The 21,795-nt window shown below is 56.5% G+C and overlaps 1 protein-coding gene across 1 annotated transcript; it reads right to left on the reverse strand.

Moving 5' to 3' along the window:
- Window positions 1-10,163: 10,163 nt before the first annotated feature.
- Window positions 10,164-21,288, reverse strand: ETV5 (ETS variant transcription factor 5). The gene is made up of 13 exons (XM_036389081.2): window positions 21,184-21,288; window positions 20,528-20,664; window positions 20,279-20,366; window positions 20,123-20,170; window positions 19,969-20,019; window positions 15,081-15,210; window positions 14,741-14,995; window positions 12,972-13,231; window positions 12,309-12,368; window positions 11,905-11,973; window positions 11,373-11,542; window positions 10,634-10,735; window positions 10,164-10,491 (listed from the first exon to the last, which is right to left on the reverse strand). Exons 2-13 carry the CDS (start codon window positions 20,570-20,572, stop codon window positions 10,270-10,272), a joined length of 1,500 nt encoding a protein of 499 aa, XP_036244974.1. The 5' UTR covers window positions 20,573-20,664; window positions 21,184-21,288; the 3' UTR covers window positions 10,164-10,269.
- Between the last annotated feature and the right edge of the window lie 507 nt (window positions 21,289-21,795).

Consider the following 21,795-nt stretch of genomic DNA (forward strand, 5'->3'; position numbering starts at 1 on the left):
CTGAGCATTGCCATCCATGGATGTAGAGCTGAACATTCCTATCCATGGATGGATGGATGGATGGATGGATGGATGGATGGATGGATGGATGGATGGATGTAGAACTGACCATTGCCATCCATGGATGGATGGATGGATGGATGGATGGATGGATGTAGAGCTGAACATTGCCATCCATGGATGTAGAGCTGAACATTCCTATCCATGGATGGATGGATGGATGGATGGATGGATGGATGGATGGATGGATGGATGGATGTAGAACTGACCATTGCCATCCATGGATGGATGGATGTAGAGCTGAACATTCCCATCCCACGGCCAGAAACCAAGGGAAGAAGGAAGAGTGGAGCAACCAAGGGATGGGACAGGGTGATTTGACACCCTAGACCCAGCCTAGGACAGCACAGTTGGCCTCTGCATTTGCAGGGTATGTCTGTCACTGTCAGGCTGACTCTGTAGAGGGAGGCTCTTCCTCCCCCAGAGGCTGGGTCACCACAGTGGTGCCTTTGGGACAGGCTGGCACTGGGGCAGGGGCTCCTTGGAGAAGTGGGTCAGTGCTACCCTTGGACTCCATGATCTCGGAGGGCTTTTCCAACCTTAATCATTCCATGATTCCATGATTAATCCTCCCATTTTGCATGGCTGACAGCTCCTGGAAGTGGCCATTGCCAGGTCATGAGCGGCAGAGAGAGCAGAGCAGGGTTAACCTGGCCCCTTAAAATACGCAGCTTAAGGGGGCAGCTGTGAGAGCCTGGTGTGATGGAGAGCAGTGGCCTCTCCTGGGGAGCCTCCAGTGCTGATTCCCACAGTCTGGAGCTCCAGGAGGTGGGGAAAATCCCAGGGCTGTGTCCCTGCAGAGCTCTCATGCACGTCACCATCTCAAGGGGCCCCTGGGTCCCAGACAGAGGTGTGTATACACAGCACAGACAAATGGGATTTACAGATTTACAGGCACCAGCTTCCCGGCCTTACTTTCCAGCAGCAGGAGTGTCAAGAGTGCACAGAGAAGACTGAGAAAAACAGCTCTAAAAGGGGAAAAACATTTGCAAATGTACTCCTGGGAGAACATAAGGAGTAGGCTTAGAAAAAAAGCCTGACACCTTCATCTCCTCCTTTAGGAACAGTTCAACCTGCTGAAAATACATTATTTAACTCAAAAACAGTCTGGGAACTTAAACATTACCCTAATCCCTGTGGCTCCAGCCTCTCCCAGCCAGCTCTAATGCCCACAGGCAGGAAGGCCTCCAAGGCAGCAGAATGATGCTGAGGAGACACACCACACAGTGGGATGGTCCATTTTTTGCTGAAATGTTTGTAATTAAGAGCTCTGGCTCCCTGCTGATGTGTGTCCTATAAAGTACTAAAAATAAAGCCATTAAATAAAGGAGACACTGTTGCAACTCCTGAAAAACAAAACAAACCAGAAAAAAAAAAGTCATTTTAGAAGGAAGCAGAGTTTGGACCGCCTTTCCAGGCCTGGGATGCTGCTTCTGCAGGTACAAAGATGGATTTGTGAATGCACAAATGGATTTGTGAATGCAGCTGAAGCCATGGAGTTATCCACACAAACTCAAACCCTAAATGAAATCTGGTGTTTGTGCCCTTTGGATGGCAGACACACTGCTTTCCCAGCCAACACCAGAAAGCAAAGTGGATGCAAGAACATGCTTGTGTCCATTTTTGATAACTCCCACTTTAGCTTCCTGCTTTTCTCTGCCACCACTCAGCCAGCACAGCCTCAAGAGCAGCTGCTGATCCTCCAGCTCTGCCCTCTGCCCAGCCTGCTGGGATGCTGGGATGTTGGGATGCTGGGATACTGGGATGTAGGGATGTTGGGATATTGGGATGTTGGGATGTTGGGATATTGGGATATTAGGATGCTGGGATGCTGAGATGCTGGGATGTTGGGATACTGGAATGCTGGGATGTTGGGATGTTGGGGTACTGGGATGCTGGGATATTGGGATATTGGGATGTTGGGATATCAAGATGTTGGGATGTTGGGATGCTGGGATATCGAGATGTTGGATGCTGGATGCTGGGATGCTGGGATGTTGAAGTATTGAGGTATTGGGATGCTGGGATGCTGGCAGTGGTGTTGCAATGGTAGCAGCCACTGTCCCAGGTTGGTCCAAGCCCCACCCAACCTGGCCTTGGACACTTCCATGGATGGGGCAGCCACAGCTTCTCTGGATAACAGCGCCAGAGCCTCAGCACCCTCCTAATATCAAATCTAAACCTGCCCTCTAAATGATCCTTTTCCATCCTGTAATCCATGAAATATCTTCTGAAGACTGTGACAGAGAAGACAAGCAAGGATGCCATGCAATATTTCCTCACGAAGGCAACGTAACCAGACACAGGTGGCTACTCGAAGGTGGCAGTGCCAGGTGTCAGATGGCAGCATCTCCAGGACTTTGGGAGGAGATGGCTTTCCACCTCTACCCAGCTGCCTGTTTCCCTGATGCTTGTACATGTTTGGGTTTTGGAGCTCAAAAATATATGTATATATTTGTATATATGTATAGATTTGTATATATGGATAGATTTGTATAATCTCCCCCACGAAAGAAAAGGTTTTTCAAAACAGCCACTGTTCAAAAGCTGCAGGGGTTTGGTGGGGATGGATGGATGGATGGATGGATGGATGGATGGATGGATGGATGGATGGATGGATGGATGGATGGATGGATGGATGGATGGATGGACAAGGCTACCCTGACTGGCTGATCTGTATAAGAGATTTATTTTGCAGGAGTTGTGCACACAGTGGTAGCTCCCCAAACAAGCTTGGTACAAAGCACGGCATCACCAAAATGTTACCACACCATGCAGAGCTTCACCCAAAAATGGGGTACAAAGGGTTGGTGGTCTGAAGAGGTGGGAATAATGCAGGAGAATAATGCAGGTGGGAATAATTCTCTCTCCAGGCTCTGGAGGGAGGCTGGTAACACCAGGTGCAGGTGGGTTGAAACCCAAAGGGAGGAGCAAGCTGTTCCCTGGTGCCATTCAATTTAGAAAAGCAGCCAGGCTGTGTCTGGCAGAGTGACAAAACTCCTTGTTTCATGACTCATTTCAGGAGAACAGCTTTGGTAAGCAATAATTTTGCACTTCTGTGATTTCAGAGGGTGTAAACTAAAAAAAACCAAAACAAACCAAAACAAAAAAAAAAAGCCCCACAATAAAACACACACAAAAAAAAAACAAACCCCAAAAACAAACCAAACCAAACACAAAAAACCCCATGAGGGAACAGAGGCCAGAGGGCTGAGCTGTGTGCTCTGAGCCAGGAGTGGGGCACGCTGCTGCCCCTGTGCCTCGGGGCACGCCAAGCCAGGCAGAAATGGAAGTGCCTCAGCAAAGCCCAGGCTGGCTCCACAACAGGCTGGCTGTTGTCAGAGCAGGTGGCTGGGAATGCAGGGCAGGAACTGGGGCTGAGGGTGTCTCCTCCCACTCACCTGCTCTGTGACTCAGCCCGGTGAGCTCATCCCGGGAGGCAGGAGGTGCTGCCAGCCTGGCTGGGTGGAAATGCCACAGCTGCCCCTGGAGATGCTGACCTACACCTCTGATGCTGCCTTGGAAGTGGGAGCCTGAGTTTCACAGGGCTCAGCAGTGCACCGAGCTGGGGGGGAGCCTTGTGTGGGGTGCCAAGGTGGAGGAGTAGAAAATGTCCCTATTTCCAGCCTTCCCTTTCCTGTTCCTTCAGGCACAACAAAATCAGCGAGGCCAAGGCAGCCAGCATGCCTGTGCAGCACTGGTAATCTTGTTTTATCCCCCTGGAGGGCTCTGAGTGAAGCCATAAGAGCTCCACAGTGGGGATCTCATGGGCTTTCAGCATCCCTGCAGCAGCATGATGGGCACACACCGCACATATTTTCCTCCCACCTCTTTTGGGAACATCCTCAGTTTCACCACCTCACTTTTTGCTGCCATTACAAGCATCCACAGGGATCACTGGCACCAAAAGAATGAGACACTGCCATGGAAAGCCTGGCACTCTAATTAGTTTTCAAAGAAATATTGTTTTCTTTCCACTTCCATCTTGAAAGCAGAAGATTCAAAGCCCAGGAGAGCACCACCTAGCCCACCCAGCGGGTTTTTGCTCTTCACTGCTCCCTCCATACGGAGCTTTTCTTTCTCTGCTGTCTCTGAGCAGCCTAGGAGATGAAGAGGAGCTTTGGAAAGGGTAGCTGAGGCTGCAGCCTGGGCTGCTGCTGCCCTCTCCTGGGTCCAAGGTGACCAAGAAACCAAGAGATGATTTTTTAAAAGAGATCCCCGCAAGCCTGGGTTCATGTCACCCTTGGCAGATCCTCTCTCACCCTTGCAGGGAGCAGCACTGGAGGGTGCCAGGCCCAGGGATGCTGCCCAGGCTGACACAGTGCTGGCCTGGCTGTGCCTTTGTTGTCAGATCCCTCCAGGAATCCCAGCACAATTTATGGCAGGACAATGGATGGTCAGCTTGGAGTGCAGGGGTGCAGCTGGGCTGACCCAGTGCTGTGGGAACTCAGGGTTTCTCACCTCATCTGCTGCCTCTTCTGTCCAGGATGGTTTTATTTGTATTAAACCAAAAATCCTTCTAAATAAGAGGCTATGGTTGATTCCTTGTGCTGCAGACAAGTTCCCAGCTCTGCCCCTCACCTTGGCTCCACTCCCAGCTGGAACAAAACCTCATCTTGCATCTTTTGCTCTGTCCTACCCAGGCTGACCCCTGCCCAGGACCCCTCCTGGCCAGAGGGAGGCACCAGCCAGGTGAGCACCCAGCCCTTCAATGCAGGGCGGAATCTCCTCTTTCTGCAACAAATGGGGGCAACCTCCTGCCAAAATCTGAGCCTCTGGGGTCCAGTTGCTAGCCTCTCCAAAAAGGGGCCAAGAAATCATAGAAGGCTGTAATGGTTTGGGTTGGAAGAGACCTTAAAGACCACCTAGTTCCACCCTCCTGCCATGGGCAGGGACACCTCCCTCTGGTAGGTTGCCTGCCTCAGGATTGCAGGTTCCTCAGGTTCTCCAGACAGAAAATCCTGTGTAGGTGTCCCATGGCTGGGAGTAGTCCATGGGCACCTACAGAACACAGGAATAACACAGACAGTTACTGCCATAGTTAATGATAAGAGGATGATGGAGCCTCCCCTGTAGCTCTGAGAGCCTTTAATTCAGCAATTGGCTCATGGCTTCAGGAGCTACTTAAAGGCTCATTGCAGTGTTAGTGCCTTGTGAGAGGCTGGGAGCTCAGTGCTGGAGGGCTCTGGGGCGTTGGTGGAGCCCCAGCTCCCTTCTCAGTGCAGCACAGGAGGAGGTGGGCTCAGTGTTCTTCCTACATCCTGCCAGGAGTGAGAGACTTGGAGTCAGTGACCCAGACCCACATCTCCCAGGAAAGCCAGCACAAAGCAGAGAGAAGCCCTGGGAAACAAGCTGTGCCTGAGCCCTGCCTGCCACAGAGCGTCCAGCCCACGGGTATGAACCACATCTGGACACCAAAACCTCTGCAGATGTGCTACCAAAAACCCCGTGGTGGCCAGAAGCAGCAGCTGGACATCCACGAGGTGGTGCCAGACCAGTGTGAAGGGAGCTGGGTGTCCTGCACATCTCCAGGTGGAAGTTCCTCACTTTTCCTCACTCACCAGCCCAGATCTTGCTTGCCTGATCTTTTTGGTTGTTGTTTTGTTTTGTTTTGTTTTGTTTTGTTTTGGTGTGGTTGTTTTTGGGTTTTTTTTCCTCTCTGGGGCTGACTCATATTGAAGTTGGCCCCACACATGGAGCCACTCGTGTTGCTCCAGGTGTTTAAGAGCCAAATCAACCCACTTATTGAAAACATGGAGTGTTTGAAGAGCTGGGGAGGAGAGGAGCTGCTGTGGTGTGACCCTGGCAGAGCCAGCTGCCCAGCACAGGCACGAGGCCACCACCAGGGCCCTGGGACATGGGCCAGGGGGCAGCTGTGCCTCCCTGCCCCTGGCGGCCCTGCAGCACCTCAAGTTCTGGCCCTGTCAGCCCTGCCAGAAGAACGAGCTGCGTGGGCAGTAATTCTTCCCCAAAATGCTTTTGCAGGCAGCAATGGAAAACTCTGTCATGGGCTATTAAATATGAAGCCCCTGAGCCACAAATCCTGCCCCAGTCGGAAGTGCCAGACTATTTATACACTCCCATGGAAGAGCCAGAGCAGACCCTTGGCTGTCTCTGTTGCTTTTTGAACATTTTCCAGTCCTGCTATATGCTTCCAAGACAGGGAGAGCAGAAATGTGCTCCATGAATTATGGATGTGTAAAGGGTTGTAATGATCCTCTCCCTTTTACAGGCTCCTCTTTTCCAAATGATTTTTAACCTGTGCCTCTTGGACCATCTGGTAACACCAAACTCTCATTCCAGGGAGGGGAGAACTTGGGGCACATTACAAAAACCATGAAAAGAAGAAAGTAGGGAAAAAAACCCACATTTTTTTGTTTGGTTTCCATTTTTTGCTTTTTCCATGTTTTGTTTTTGTTTAACCATTCAATACCAGCTGCCATTTTATTGTTTGCTTACCCAGGGCCACAGGTTGTTGTTCACCCTGCTCTGTACCACAACCACCACAAAGAGGTGGAAGCTGTGGGCTGGAGGATTGGACACCAGCACCAAGGTTTTCCCCAGCCTGGATAGGTGAATCCTCCACAAAAATGGTTCTTCATTGTTCACCATCCTCTCTGCTCACTCCTCTTCATCCTCCCTATGGCTGGCAGGAGCGGGAGGAAGGCAGGAGGCAAATGGTGTGGCAATATGGGAGGAGGGGGCCAAGGTGGTGAGTGCGGGGGATGGAGCAGGGGTAGCCTGAGCCATTCCTGGCCCTGGGGGCAGTGGTGGCAGCTGCAGCAGTGCTCTCCATCCCATGGCATGTTGGAGCATGTCCTGAGAGGGCACATCCCGTGCCTGGAAGCAGCATTTGATGGGGCAGGAGGTGAGAAGGGAGCACACACGCTTCCCCACCTGCACCCCCTCCATCTCCCAGCTCCTGGCAAATGCTGGGCCAGCCCCTGCTCTGCTGGGAGCTCCTGCCCCCATCCCTGGGAGGCTGCAGGCAGGACACTGAGCAGCTCTGGCTGTGTCCTGCTCAGCCTCAGGGTGGGGACAAGTGGGACCAGGCACCCAGGGCAGCTCCATCCCCTCTGCATGGAGCGTGAGGACAGGGAGGGGGGACACACAGCAGGATCAAATGAGGAGCAAATTCCTGGTATCCTAAGGGATAAAAGCCAGTGAGGTGTCAAACCCTTTGTGGCCTGAACCCTTTTGTGTCACACTGACAACTGGACCAGAAAAACCCCTCTACCCAACCTCTCCCTGCTGTAAGAGCAGCATGAGAGACGCCCTTGGGGCCCCAGCCCTGCCCACAGCAAGATTTGCAGGGCCGGGGTCAGTGTTGTGGTGTGCCAAGATGCTTGATGAAGGCTTTGGAAGGCTTTGCTTTATCTGCTCATCCTCATCCTCAGCCTCCATAATTGGCCCCAGCTCTTTGCCCCCTCGGCCATCTGCCCGCCGGCCGCGCTGCCGGTGCCCCGAGTTCCCCTGGCTCCATCCTGAGCCCCAGCACTCAGCCTGCTGGAATCCCCACTGGGGTGGGATTAGCAGGCACTGTCTGCAGCTCAGAGCACCTGGGTTTTGCACTCTTGGGCAGAGCACAGAACTTGGTGGAAAATAAAGATGGAATGGGTTGGGAGTGTAAGATGTCTCCTGAGGCTAAACAGCTGATTTAGCTCCTTGAAGGCTTCATGCCAGAGGAATTGGTTCTGCTGGATGTTTTAGAGCTTGCTTTGCCCTGCCTGGGCTGGGAGACAGCCACACTTCCCCATGCAGCTTAATACTTCAGGCATGATGGAAGAGCAGCTTAAGGACCCATTAGCACCGTGGCTGGCAGCCAGCAGGGGATGCAGGGGAGCTGGGGTGGGTGTGTAAAAAGCATCATGGCACACAAGGACCTTTCATCTCTCCACTGCCACATCCAGGGATGGGGTTTGGCTGGGCTGTGAAAATAAGCTGGAAGAGAAAACGTGTCAGAGTATCTCAAAAGCATCACACCAGCCCCCTGCACAGGGTGGGCTGGGAGCCCATGGACACCCTGGCTCAGCCCAGCTAAAACTGAGGCCAATGGCAGTGGGAGCTCTGGGGTGTTTGAGTTTTCCTGCAGCCTGGCAGGAGAAACACTTCAGCTGAATCAAGTCCTCACAGAACAGCCCTTGCCCTCCACCCACCTCCTTCAACTTTTTGCAAACCCTGAATTTTTCCCAGCCTAGCAATGGGGGCAATGGGGGACCACTGCCAGTGGCTTGTGGAAGGGCTGTCCTGAGAGGCCCCCACCAGCTTAGTCCTGCTTGCTGGCAGGTACTCGGGTTTCCAGGGGAGTGGAGGACTTACTGAGAAACCCTGGCAAGAGGAAATATTAAATTGCACCTACTGGGCAGAAGCCACCCCCATTCCAAAGGGATCCTCTCATGGGATGTGGCTTTGTGGAAGCCATGGCACCATCCACACCCAGCAGCAACAAATCCAGAACTGGGGAGAGGGAAGGGGGGCTGGGGAGAGAGCAGCCCTGGGGCCTTGGTCCCAGCTCCAGACACACCATGCTGCAGCCCCCAAGTGCTGGGCTGTAGCCTGGACCACTACAGACCCCACAAGCACATCCAGGGGCTCCTCCCAGCCCAGCAGCATCCTACAGCACAGGCAACGCAGGAGCCCAGGCAGTCAGGGAGGAACAGGAAGCAAGATCCTTTATTGTACACAGTACAGAATGTAATGCAGCTTTGCAGGAGATACATAGCCCTGCTTGAATAAAGATATTTCAAATCAGTCCTCAGATTAACTCCTTCTGCACTGCAGACCTGCCACACCGAGCAAATGGTTAAAAACCTGTCCCCCAAGGGTGGGGTTCCCAAAACCAAGTGCTCCCCATGGGTACATGCCACTGCAGCCACCATGGGGAGAGCAACCAAGTCATTGTAGAGTTAATCTTCATACTTCCCAAAAAAAAAAAAAAAGAATCAGACAAAAAAAAAAAAACCAAAAAAAAAAAACCAAAACCAAACAAAAATTCCAACCAAAGCTAACTAAAGAAGAGAAAAAATTCCTATACAGCATTTACAACAAAACATGTAGCCTGGTGCAGGGGAGGCAGGTATGGATATATGAGTGGTGGAGGAGTGTTAAGAGGTGCAGCGAGGGGTGGGGGGAGCTGGAGAGAAGTGGGGCATTGAGGAAGGGGGGGATCCCCATCCCTGCCCACCTCAGCCTTGCAGCCCAGCTCCGAGGCCATGCCGAGCAGGGGGAGCGTAGCTGAGCCAGTATTGGGATTCAGGCCTGGCTCCCCTGGGAAACAGGACTGGAGCAGTGAAATGGAGTGGACCAGATCCTTCGGCAGCCATCCCAGGAAGCCACGGGCATCGAGAGCTCCCCCTGCCACCAGGAAAGCCACTGGGGTGTCCCCAGGGGCTCCAGGGACAGCAGCCGAGCTGCAAAAAATAGCTTTGCCTTAAAATACAAAAAATCTACAAAAATCAGTTTAGAAACCTTTAGTATTTTCCTAAAACATCCCAAAAAAAAAAAAAAAACCAAAACCAAAAACGAAGAGGAAGTTAGTGTCAGGGTCTCCTCCCCCAAAATGCAACCCATGGCCCAGAGCCAGAGCTGAGGAGGATGGAGGGCACGGAGAGGATGCAGGAGGTTCTATGGGAACAACAGGAGGTTATATGGGGAGGGGGCTCAGGAAGAAGGCAGAAGGCTCCTCGGGGTTGGGGTAGGATGCTGCGCACATCAGCCCCGGGGCGCTGGCCCGGGCGGCCCCCCCGCATCCCTCCTCTCTCTCTGTGCAAATCAAAGCCCTTTCCACCACACAAGGCAGCTACGCGGATTGTGCTCGATGCAAAGCAGATTGTCGTGACAATTGGCTCGGCAGCCACGCAGCCCAGCCCTGGGGCACGGCCAGAGCCAGGGCCTGGGGAAGAGACTGCAACTTTAGGCTCCCGGCGCCCCAAGACATCACACTGATGCACGGCAGGAGGTGCCAGCCACGGGCAGTCCTGTGCACTAGCCCTTGGAAAGGAAGGGTGGGAATTCGGCGGCGACACACACGGGGCGTTTTAAATTCCTCAAATTTGCGTGTGCACCCATGCTGTTTTGTCGTTGGGGTTTGGTTTTTTTGTTTGTTTTGTTTTTTTTTTCCCTCTTATGGACAGCCAAAAATATTCTTTAGAAAACCGCGTTTGCCCCAGGTGCATGCGCTAGTGCCAATGGCTCTGCCAGCCGGCCGAGTCAGTAGGCGAAGCCCTCCGCGTAGGGAAGGCTGCCGCAGGGATCCATCTCCAGGAGGAAGGCAGGGCTGTCCTCAAAGTGTGTCAGGGGCACCGTCTCCTCCTCTGGCACTGGGCAGTCCGGCTCTGTCTTCAGGAAAGGGCGCTGGTTGTCGGGATAGGCCATGGAAAAGAGGGCGTCGGGGTCACAGACGAATTTATAGACGTACCGCTCGCCGGCAACCTGCAGGGAGGACACGGGAGTGAGGGGTGCCCTGAGCATTTCCCTGCCCTGGGGGAGCACCACACACCTCACATCGGACCTAATCCCTGTGCTGCTGCACCCTGGGACAGCAGGGGATGGTCACAGCCTGCTGTGGCCTCACCTTCTGCATGATGCCCTTCTCATAGTAGTAGCGCAGGGAGCGGCTGAGCTTGTCGTAGTTCATGGCTGGCCGGTTCTTCTGGATGCCCCAGCGCCGTGCTACCTACAGGGAGAGAGGGGCAGCCATCAGGGCTCCAGCCAGGGCTGGAACAGGGATCCTCAGAGGGAATCACAGCGGAAATGCAGGCTGGAGGCTGGTTTGAGGGGGCTGGGGCAGCTGGAGCGAAGGTGTCATCGTGGTCTGGGAGTGGTTCCCCGCCTGCCATGATAAACGCTCGGGCTGTGACCACACAGCCACCGCCAGATCAGGGGCCAAATCAAAAGTCATTTCATTAGGCAGAGCCTGCCAAAAAAGCTGCTTCAAAATACCACAATTTCCATGCATGGCGCAAGAGATATTATGGGTAATTACCCACAATGCGCAGCTCAGGGCTGCCTACAGCTGCTCTCAATTACTGCCCAAACAGCTCCTTCCTCTGTGTCACCCTCCCGTGGAGCTGTGTGGTTCCAGCACAGAGCTGCTCCTGGAAACCCAGGGCAAAGGATGGGAGCAGCTTGGGAAGGAGGGAGCTGTGGCAGAGCAGCAGAACGCAGCAAGGCACAGCAGAGAGGCAACAGCACCACGGCTGGTGACCACTGCCAGCTTCGGGAGCCAGCACGGGCCACGCCAAGAGGCAGTGGAAGGTACTAAAGGAAGGGTCCACAGGCACTCCCCAGCTCCAGGGCAGGACCCCTCATACCTCCTCAGGCTCGATCAGCTTGAACTCCATGCCCCGGCCGGTCCAGGCGATGAAGTGGGCGTTGGCAGGGTCATCCAGGAGGGTGACCAGGAACTGCCAGAGCTGCAGGGAGCCACGCCGCTGGTAGGGAGGGCCCTCACGGTACAGGGTGGGCTCCTGCTTCACTTTACCTGCTCACACAAAGAGACACCTGGTTAAACAGCCTGGCTCTGCCCCTCTCCCCAGACTGTGTCACCAGCAGGAGATATGTACAACAACACGGGCAATGCCTGTGCTGAGACACCTGAGCAGGATCAGGCCATGGGGTGGGAGAGGTGCTGGGGATGGTGCTGCAGGCAGGTAGGTGTCAGTGACAGAGATGGAGCAAGGCAGTGATGCCAAGCTGCCACGTGGGATGATGCTCAGCAGCTCTCAGAGCACCGTGCCAACACTGCTTGGCTTTATAAGCCAAGCACTGCAGATCCCAGCACGCCCACATCTTCCTCCATGAGCCCCAGCTCCCCTGCAGGCTCCTCTGGGGCCAGGCTCTTACCCTCCAGCCTCTCGGGTACCACGCACGTGTCATCAAAATACAATCGTGTGTCCTTTTCATATGAAAATCCTGTGGGGAAAAGACCCTTTGTGAGTAAAGGGCCCCTCCACTACCCTGGCTGGACCCCAAAAACCCTGCCTTGGCTGAATCCAGCTCAGAACCCCATCCACAGCTCTGGGAGCAGACCCACTCCCAGCTCCTTCAGTGGCTGAGTGCTGTGCAGCTCTGCCCCCCTCACTGCTCCCAAGCCCTATTGGCAGCTCTGCATTATCCCAGATTCCACAGCACTGCTGTGCCCTCACAGGCCCCAGGGGCTCTCATGGGGGTTTTCTGGGTGCCCAGGGAGTGCTGCCTGCCACAAGGGAGGGATGGGGTCACACCAGGGGACACTGGGGGTCACTCACCGTCATGGCTGTTGGGGAAGACATTCCCCCGTAGGTACGAGGACTGGCAGTTAGGCACTTCTGAGGGGGAAATGAAATTACATCAGGGCTGTAAACCCATGGATTTGGCAGCATGTTCTTTACCCCAAGCATGTCCTGCAGTGAAGTCTGGGAACTTTCCACCCCTCTCCATGCTCCCTGGTCCACTACATCCACCCTCAACATTGGGGAAAAGAAACCCAGTATGATTTGGGGTGGCACTGGAATTTAGACTGGAGCAGCTCGAGTTTTCACAGGCCCTACATGAAGGGAGGCACTGCTGCACCTCCCCTACCATCTGCTTGGCTGTGCCACCCTCCCTCCCGAGGTTGGGGTATTTTTAGGTCCTAAGGCGATTAGAGGATTTTTCCGTGATGCTGCTAGGGTCCAGCAGCCAGCAATCACAGCTGGCCCTAGGCCAGAGCCAAGGGGGGACCCACCAGGAGCTGTGGGGCACCCCAGCCCGTGGCTACAGCCCCGACCACACCACTGGCATCAGGTGAACTCCTGCCTTATCCCCTGGCTTTGGGAAAGCAGGAAAGAAAATGGCAAAGCCTGAGGCTCAACCCTGTCCCCTGCCAGAGATGCTCTGCTCCCTGGAGTGTCACTGAAGCCCCTCCTGGCTGTCCCCTGACCCACACCCACCTGAGTCAATGCAGTAGTCCCGGGGCTCCTGCTTGATGCCCATGGGGGGCTGGAAGCTGTGCCCGGGGGGGCCGGGCAGGCCAGGGCCGCCGTGCTCGTAGAGAGGGTCGTGGTACTCCTGCTTGAATCCCTGAGGGGGGCGGGGGGCAGCAGGGCCCAGGGGCTCCGACAGCTGCCGGTGGTAGAGGGGGCGGCTGTCCCCGGGGACCCCGGCCTGCGGCGGGAAGGGGTGGCAGGGCTCCGACAGCTGCCTCTGAAACCTGGGGGGAAGGACGTGGCATTACTGAGGAGTGGGGCTCAGCTCCCAGCCCAAACCAGAGCCACCTGACAGCTGGGGTGGTTCCTCAGAAGCACAGCCACCACGGGGGGCTGAGAAGCCCTGTGCCCCTCTAAGCTCTGAGAACCCCAAAATGGAACAGTAGGATAACACAGTAAAGTAGGATAACACAGTAAAGCACTCTGGCCTTCAGATATCTGGAAAAGGACTAAAATACCATCCCCCCCAGCGCAGGTATCTCTGTAAAGCCGTAAAATCAGTGCCCAGCGAGGGGGGCAGGGGCCAGGGATGCTGAGCAGGGGTGGGCGCTTACGCAAAGCCAAATCCACGGCGCAGCTCCAGCCGGCTGCTAATCCGCCCGCGCAGCTGGGATTAAACCTTGAACTCCACAGCAGGGAGCACTATTTTGGGCTCTGTGGTGCTGCCACCACTGCTCTGAGAGCACGGCCTCTGCCGGTGGCAAAGGGTGAGGGACCATCCCGAGGGGGTGCTGCCACATCCCCTCGTCCTCCTCCGGCACCTTGAAAGGTGATCTTGGATCTCCGTGCCGGCTCCTCTCAGCCGGCCCTGCGCCATTTGCCTTTGTAACCCGAGCCCTCCCAGCTGCCGGGCTGGGATTACTCCATTTCCGAGCCATGTCCCTCTGCCCTTCCTGAATGAAACCCAAGCCCCGTGCTGGCACCGTGCTTCCCAAGGGGTCGCAGCCAGCCCCCTGCACTGCCTGAAGGTCACACGGAGCTTTGCTGGGGAGGGATGCTTGCCTGCTTGGATGGGCACATTCCAAGGGCTTCCCTGGCCCCACTGCCTGGCCTTTGCCAGGCTGCCACATCTTGTCCCATGCCCACAGGGGTGACACGGCGGCTTCACAGCAAAGGACGTGCAGAGGCCACAAGCAGAGCACCCACAGGAGCAAACCCAGGGTGAGGGAAGGGACTGGCAAAGCCTCCAGAGATGTGGGAGTGATGGGGACTGAAGCCACAGCCTGGAGAGGAAGGAGGGAACAGGGGTCTCCCACCACAGCCCACAAAATCATGGTGATGTCAGGGGGAGCTCTGCATCACCCCCAGCCCGGGGTGCACACGGGCAGGACAGAGATGAGCACAGCTCCACAGCCCAACAGGGCTCAGGAGGCAGAGCTGCAGTGGGTGGGAAGGAGGAGAGCAGAGCCCTGACTCAGGACCAGCCCCTGCTGGAACTGGGGAGGATGCAGGATGCTCTGCCTCCCCTGCCTTTCCCAAGAGGGAGCAAAGGCTCTGCAGCGTTCAGGGACTGGAAGGAGCAGGAGAAAGAGAAATGCTTGTGCCTTTGTCCCCGTGCTGCGGTTGCAGTTGGTGGGACAAATGCTGTCGGCTGTGGTCCCACGTGGCAAAACTTGCCACTTCCTACCGGGATCTTGTGGCTCTTTCTCCCTTACCCTTTGGGACCACCAACCCACCCCAAGAGTGCCCACAAAGCCCCGGAGCAGCCCTGTGGCCGCTGGGGGCTGCCTTACCTGTGCTCTGCGGGGAATTGGTTCTCAGACATCATCTTTGGCATGTGGATGGGCGGGTGTGGCGGCCTCGGCACGGCGAAGGGCGGCTGCTGCCGCTGCTCCTGCAGCGCCTGGGGGCCCGGGGTGGCCCCGTGAGCGGCCCCTGGCCCGGCGGGGCCCGGCGGGGGCAGCGCCGGCCCGGGCTGCGCGGGGGACACCGGCGTGGCGGGCGGCGTTAATGGCTTGAACCCGGCGGGGGGTTTCCTGTCGTAGGCACTGCCGAGGGACACGGGACGATGGTGACACCGAGGGACAGCAGCACCCGAGGGCCCCGCAGGCAGCGCAGCGCCCGGGTACCTACCAGCAGTTGTAGAGGCACTTGTCCCCATAGCCGGCACACAGAGCCTGCTCGTGGCTGCAGGAGGACAGCTCCGAGGACGGGCTGGGCAGCTCCCGCTTGATCTTGGCCGGAGGTGGGGCGTGCAGGACCACTGCAGGGACACCGAGGAGGACACAGGCTCAGCCACAGGGGACAGGGCCATGGCAGCATCAGCCCTGCAAGCATCAGCTCTGTGCTTGGGAGTAAGGGGCTGAGTTAGGCCCTGGGAGCACTCAGCAACTGAACCAGGGTTCAGATCCCAGCATTGGCAGGGGAGGGCAGAGCTGGGACAGTGACAGCAGCCCAGGACATTGCTCTCAGAAGGGCTACAAGGGCTGTGAGGCAGCTCCACAACAGCCTTAGATCAGACATGAGCTATCACCAGCTCCTCAGTGAGCGGAGCAGAGCCCAGGCACCACAGGCAGTGGCTGTGACACAGAGCAAGGGGTGACAGACTGGAGCTCCAGGGTCTCACAAACACCAACCCACTCGGCCTCACAGGGACATACCCACACCATAAACATGCCCTCACACGGGCGTTCCCACTCGCAGAGCTTTCAAGTGGGATCCACCTTCCCACAGCCGAGGTGGTCCAATGGGATCTGGTCCTGGGGTCCCACAATTGTATGAGCTCAAGTGACAAACATCCCATTAAACCCAAATCCTCTCCACCCACTCCCAAGCTCACTTGCTATATATATTATTATAAACTGAGTAATATACGCTTAAGCTAATTAATTTCTAAAAGCAGGCGCCCTAGGAAAGGGAAAGCGCCTCAGAGCTCTGTACCTAAATAGTGCCTCAGAGGAGAGCCAAGACTAATCGGAAGTGGAGTATTAGCTTCATGTGAAGCCTAAACACAGCCCAGCTACACTGGAGAGGAGCAAATAGCTCCAGGACAACTGTTCACAGCTTGCCAGGTAATTAGCTGCTCCCCTAATTTGTCAAAACCTTTAAAGAGCTGCTGACTCCCCTTTCTACCCATCCCCCCTCGAAAGGCCTCAATACAGCTGGTACCAAGAGCATAAACCCCCCCCCGTCCCTACCCGGGAAGGATTTGAAACACAAAGCCCAGCGCTGAGCCAGCACAGCCCCCCACACGCCTTCCACCCCAGCCGGATTTATCCCACTCCTCCTTCCCCCCTCCCCAGCCGGCTTTTGCCACTCTCAGCACTTCCAGCCCTAAAAGGGGGCCAGCAAGGCAGCAGCGAAGCACAGGCACCCCCTGAGCCATGGGAAAGCAAAGGGGAACTGGCTTTGGAAGGGCTCCAGCTGCCTATCGCGGGCACGGCTCTCCCAAACAGGCTCCGTGTTGTTGGAGCGAGTTGTTTTTCCGCCAGCCGTACAATGGGGTCTGGTTATTCATTGAAAAAAAAAAAGAAAAAAGCCTCCAGTCCCCGAGCAGGCACCACCCTCCATTCACAAACACTTCGCAGCGCTCCATTCATGTGGCTGAGGGAGGGGAAAAAAAAAAAAAAAAAAGAAAGGAAAAATTTCCCCAGAGCTTAGCACTGCCATTCAAAAAAAAAGGGAAATGAGCCTTAAGATCCTAACAGAGACCAGCTGTCCAAGCCGGGGCTCTGTGCAACGTTTGGATTCCTTACACAAACACGGCGGGGCCGGCCGGCGCTGCTCAGCACGACGGCTCCCGTGCCAAGCTCACGGGCAGGCAGGCTCTGGAGGAGCCTGGGGGGCACTGAGGGGCAGTTCTGGGGCAAGGAGCTGGGTTTGGGCCCCAGCAGCGAGCAGCCAGGTGGGAGGAGCAGCACCCAACACCTCAAAGGAGCAGCGGGCGCTCAAGCGCTTTTACCCTTTCCGGTCCTGCCCTGGGCACTGTAATTAAAAGCTAAAAAAAATATAGAAAAATACTCAGAGGGAGCAGCTCAGCTCTAGAGAGGGCTGGAGCAGATGTGTCAGCAGATCCACGCCAAGGCTGAGCCACAGCAGCAGCGAGGACACCCGAGGGTGCCTGGCAGCCCCTCTGGAGGTGGAGGGACCCTGGGCAGGCCAGGCAAGGCACCAGCCACGTGTGCCACAGCTGTGCCCAGCCAGGAGGGCACGTAGGGGAGGCTCAGGGAAACCCTCCCAGTGCCATGCAAGCAGTGGAACTGGAAATGCCCCTGATGCCAACCATCAGCCATGCCCCATGGAAAAGGGTGACACCACAGAGCCGCCTGAGGACTTGAATTCCCAGTGAATCCCTCGATGGAGGACAGGGCAGGTCATTCCCACCCATCAGCACGACTGGACCTCCATGAGACTAAGCTCAGAGAGCACTGGCTTCCTCTGAATGAGCCATGGGAAGGCAACCAAGGCACACTTCCAGCCCAGGGACACTGGCACCCACTCAAGCTGTCACCTGGGAGCCGAGCTCTGCGCCTGCCCCTCCATCCCCCAGCACTACAGGAGGCACCCAAGGTCACACCAGGAGAGGAGTCAGAAATAGAAGCCAGGATCCTGCCTTCCTTTGTTTGAACAACTCTTCCTCACAAACAAACCTCCCTCTTTCATTTTGGCGTGTAAGAAACTCCGTGCCCTGCCCATGGCTGTTGCCACGTGCTGCCTGGGCAGGGAGGCCACAGGTGCCCTGGGATAAAAATCACTTCTTGTGGAGCTTGATCTCCTCAGCATGATCCCATCACCTCCCAGGTACTTAAACAATCAGTGGAGACACAACACTGGATGCACACCCTCAGCCACAGGACCACATTGCTGAGCTCACACCATGCCCAGCCAGGGGGGCAGCAAGGTGAGCTCTGTGGGGTCACCACAGCCTCCTGGCTCCCATGGAAGGATCCAACACTTCCCTGGGCAACTGAAAAGCACTGAATCTGGCCTCTTGCCACCCAGTCCAGGGCACTAAGAACAATGCATCCCTCATCTGGAGCAGCCTTGCTTTCCTTACACTGGATTTCCTCCCCAGCACAGCGACCCACTGCCCTCCATATCACTTCGCTACCGAGCCCCAGCTTTAATACCCTGTCTGCCAGGGATCTTGGCTATGGAATTGGGAACAGAGAGTGAGCATTAACAGAGCTGCAGGCAGCTATGAGGAGGTTTCAGCAAGGCAAGAAGGATTCTGAGCATCTCCAAGACTCCACGTGGCACGTTCCCCATTGCAGTGGGGTCCAAATGGAGCCTGGTTCGTCCCTTTTGGGAAGCTTGGCCCAGGGAATGCAAGATGGGGCACAAGGCTGAGGTTTGCTCAGGATAAGAGAGCAGCAGTTTCCTCAGGGAAAAGGCATGGAGCCACACAGCTGCAGAAACAGAGCCCACAAACAGGTCCATAGGGACTGAGGAGGGATCTACCTTTCCTCAGAAGCCAAGGATGCTGAACTCCACTGCGGCTGCCAGCCCAGGAAGGCAGCATGTCCCTGCTAGTGAAAGCTGGGTGCAGACCTCAGCTGCACCAGGGCCATCCTTCTCTCCCTTTCTACATGGCACACAGTTCAAAACTGGAGTTTCTCTGCTCTGTAAACTCTCAATAGTGCAGGGATGCAAGAGCTGGGCTTCCCATTCCCCTCTGCCTCAGTCTGAGACCCTGCACAGCCAGCACTGCAGCAGCAAGAGAGACCTTTGCTTTCTCTCCCCAGGCAAGTTAAAGAAGGTTATTGCTGCAGGGAGTCACACAGGCAGATCTTTCAAGTGACAAAATCATTTCTACACCAGCTCCACAGGCTGAGCAGATCAGAACATTTTAAGAGTCCTGACCAAAGAAACGCCTTTTTCTTCTTCTTCTCCTCTTTTTTCCTGCATCACCCAGAAAAGTTTGTCTCTCCTCTCTGAGCTCTTCAGGTTACAAGGAAAAAGAGACTGCCAAAAGGCACTGGAAACAGCTTCAGCTTCAAGAGCCACCCTCCCACGCACACTGCAGTTTCTGCTGCTCCGAGCAAGAGCTGCTGGGCTGTGCTGGGGATGTCAACAGACCCTTGTGTTTCTGACTCCGGGCTCGCCTTTTATCTCAGGGGAGACAGGGGAAAAAAAACACATCTGAAACTTGGGCTGTCTGGACGGGCTCAATGGCAAGCTTCCCACTCCAGAGTAAGCAAAGAGCAATAATTAACAGGGTTTGCTGTCGGAGGAGATACCCCGCTGCATGCTGTGACAGAGCTGGAATGAAAAAATCTGTTCGACTGCAGGCTAAATTTGATTTCCTTCGAGCTCCCTGGCTGCCTGGCTCAGCAGCAAAACCCAGCCACCGACACCAAGCCACTACTTGTGCTTGCCAGGTAACAACTCCAAACATCCTGAATCCGCCCCCGTTCTCCCCCGGAGCTGTGCGAGCCCCACGCGCCATCCCCGGCCCCTGCCCTCGCCACCAACCCTCTCTGGCAACACAGCCCGGCTCAGAACCGACTCTGGCTCTTATGCAATTCACCAGGGACTGCATTTTCACTGGCCTCCTTTTAAAGAGGCTGGCTTGCCAGTGATTAATGCTGCTTAAAGCGGCTCAAGTTTCACCGCTCGCGCTCGCTCCTGCCAACAGCGCCGGGCCAGGACTCGGAAAAGCTCTAGAAACTGCAGAGATTGTGGCTAACCAAGCAGCCCAGCACGGGTTATCTCTGCCACTTGAAAAGGAAAAGGAGGGTTTAGGAGGGAATGCACCTCACTAGGAACAAGCATCACGCCTCAGAGGAGCCCAGAGAGCAGTTGAGAGCTATTTCCATGCATCTGGCCACGGTTTTCCCCATTAACAAAAGGCAGGAGGAACCCAAAGCACACGTGCTTTCTCCCAAAAGCCCGTGATTTCACGTTTCAGCCCCAGGAACAACTGCTTTCCCAAGGAAGCAACTCCAAACCCAGTTCAAATGTTTGCACAGGCACCCAAACGTCTACCCCCAGAGAAGAAAACCCAGGAACAATCACTCACAGTTGTCAGACTGGAAATCTGGGACAAACTGTTCGTCATCGGGGACCTGAGCTAAAAAAAACAAACAAAAAAAGTGGGTTTATGGCGTTTTCAGTTCTCAAAAAGATGCTCACAGAGAGGTTTTACATGACAAAAGGAGGAGGTGAAGACTTGCCTTCAGCTAGCCAGGCCTCTTGGAGCTGGCTGAGATCCTGGAAGAGCTCTGGAACAGAGTGAAAGACTTATGTGCTCCACAGAAGAATAAATCAAACTGCCATTATTTGCAGGATTATTTCTAAAACAACGGTCTCACGGGGCCAGCCCTGCCTACCTTCCGAGTCATGGGCCAGGTCAGTCTCCAAAAATTTCCTTTTCCTATCGGACCCCGGCCGGCCTCGGCCCTCCTCTGTGCAGGACTTCTGCAAGGAACAGGGCGACAGCTGCCCATGAGGGTGGCAGCCCCCAAGGACGAGGGGGGCACTCCCAAGGATGAGGAATGGGTGACCCGAGGATGGGGAAGGGGTGTCTCCAAGGTCGCGGAGGAACTTGTCAACGGGGGGATCAGGGTGGGCAAACTTACCCCGGGGCCCATGAAGGGAACCTGCTGGTCGTAGAAGCCGTCCATGGTGCGGGCGAAGCGGGCAGTGCCCCCGGCCCGCTCAGCATCGACGCCGGCCCGGGAAGGGGGGTCCCGCCCGGGCTCCGGCAGGTGCGCGGCTGGGGGGTGGAGGGGACGGGGAGGGGTCACACCGTGGCCCCTGCCACCCCCGGGGCTGGCTCGGTGCCGCCACGCCTCCCCGGGGAGCCGGCCCGCTCCTGTCGTGGCGGGTCGCAGCCCCCCGGCTCGTGATGTCACCTAATTTCTATAGAAACGGCCGTGACATCACGCGCCGTAGGAGCGGGAGGAGGCAGCGGGGAGGGCCGCGCTTGGCTTCCCTTCCCTTCCCTTCCCTTCCCTTCCCTTCCCTTCCCTTCCCTTCCCTTCCCTTCCCTTCCCTTCCCTTCCCCCGCCCCTCACCGCAGCCGGGCTCGTTCCCACGCCACCCCGCGCGCCCCATTCATAAACTCCGCCCCCCCTCCCCTCCCCGCGCTTCTCCCCCGAGCGCGCGCTCGAGCGCCCGCTGGCGCGCGCCCCCCGCCATTCACGCCGCGCGGCCCGCGCCATTCATAAACACCGCCCCCGCCCCGGGCCCGGGCCCCGGCCGCGCTGCGCCCCGTCGCCAGGCCCACACCTACCCGGCCGGGGCGCCGCAGCCTCAGCGGCGGCGGGACGAAGCGGGAGCGGGGCCGGGGATGGAGCGGCGCCTCTCGGAGCCCGGGCACCGCGCTGCCGCTCTGCGCCGGCCCGCAGCCCCCGAGCCAGCGGCCTCCGCCACGCCCCGCCCCGCGCCGCTTGTTTACCCTCCGCGCCGGCCAATGGCGTGCCGCCGCTCTGCCGCCCGCGCCACCTGATTGGCTGCGGGGCCGCCCCGCGCCCGCCCGCGCGCCGCTCCGCCGAGCACCATTGAGAACGGCTGAGTGGGCGGGGGCGGAGACAACCAGTGGGCGCGCGGGGATTTGCATGGCTCCGCCCCGAACGTTTTTCATTCATAAAAAAATAGAAGGGGGAAAAGACTGACGGGTGGGGCCGGGGCCGCGCAGGATTTAAAGGGGCCGCGGCCCTTTGCAGGAGCGGGGATGGGGCTTCAACGGACGGCCTTGGGGAGGGAGAACTGAGGGGGATACCCCGGCTCCGGGTTCAGGGTGGCGAGGAGAGAAGGAGCGGGTCGGTGCACAACGTGCCCAAGAAGCTGGCACACAGCAAGGCACGCAGATGGCACGGAGCTCGGGCCTCACAGGCCGTGGGGT

Source organism: Molothrus ater, chromosome 10 (genome assembly GCF_012460135.2).
Source record: "Molothrus ater isolate BHLD 08-10-18 breed brown headed cowbird chromosome 10, BPBGC_Mater_1.1, whole genome shotgun sequence".
Classification (NCBI taxonomy): Eukaryota; Metazoa; Chordata; class Aves; order Passeriformes; family Icteridae; genus Molothrus; species Molothrus ater.

Excerpts from the sequence above, each read along its gene's own strand:
- ETV5 (XM_036389081.2), bottom strand. The coding sequence starts at position 20,572 with ATGGACGGCTTCTACGACCAGCAGGTTCCCTTCATGGGCCCCGGG. Across the intron at positions 20,367-20,527 it reads TTCCCTTCATGGGCCCCGGG|AAGTCCTGCACAGAGGAGGG; the intron begins GTAAGTTTGCCC and ends TGTTCCTTGCAG. Across the intron at positions 11,543-11,904 it reads GGTACCCGAGAGGCTGGAGG|GTAAAGTGAAGCAGGAGCCC; the intron begins GTAAGAGCCTGG and ends TTGTGTGAGCAG.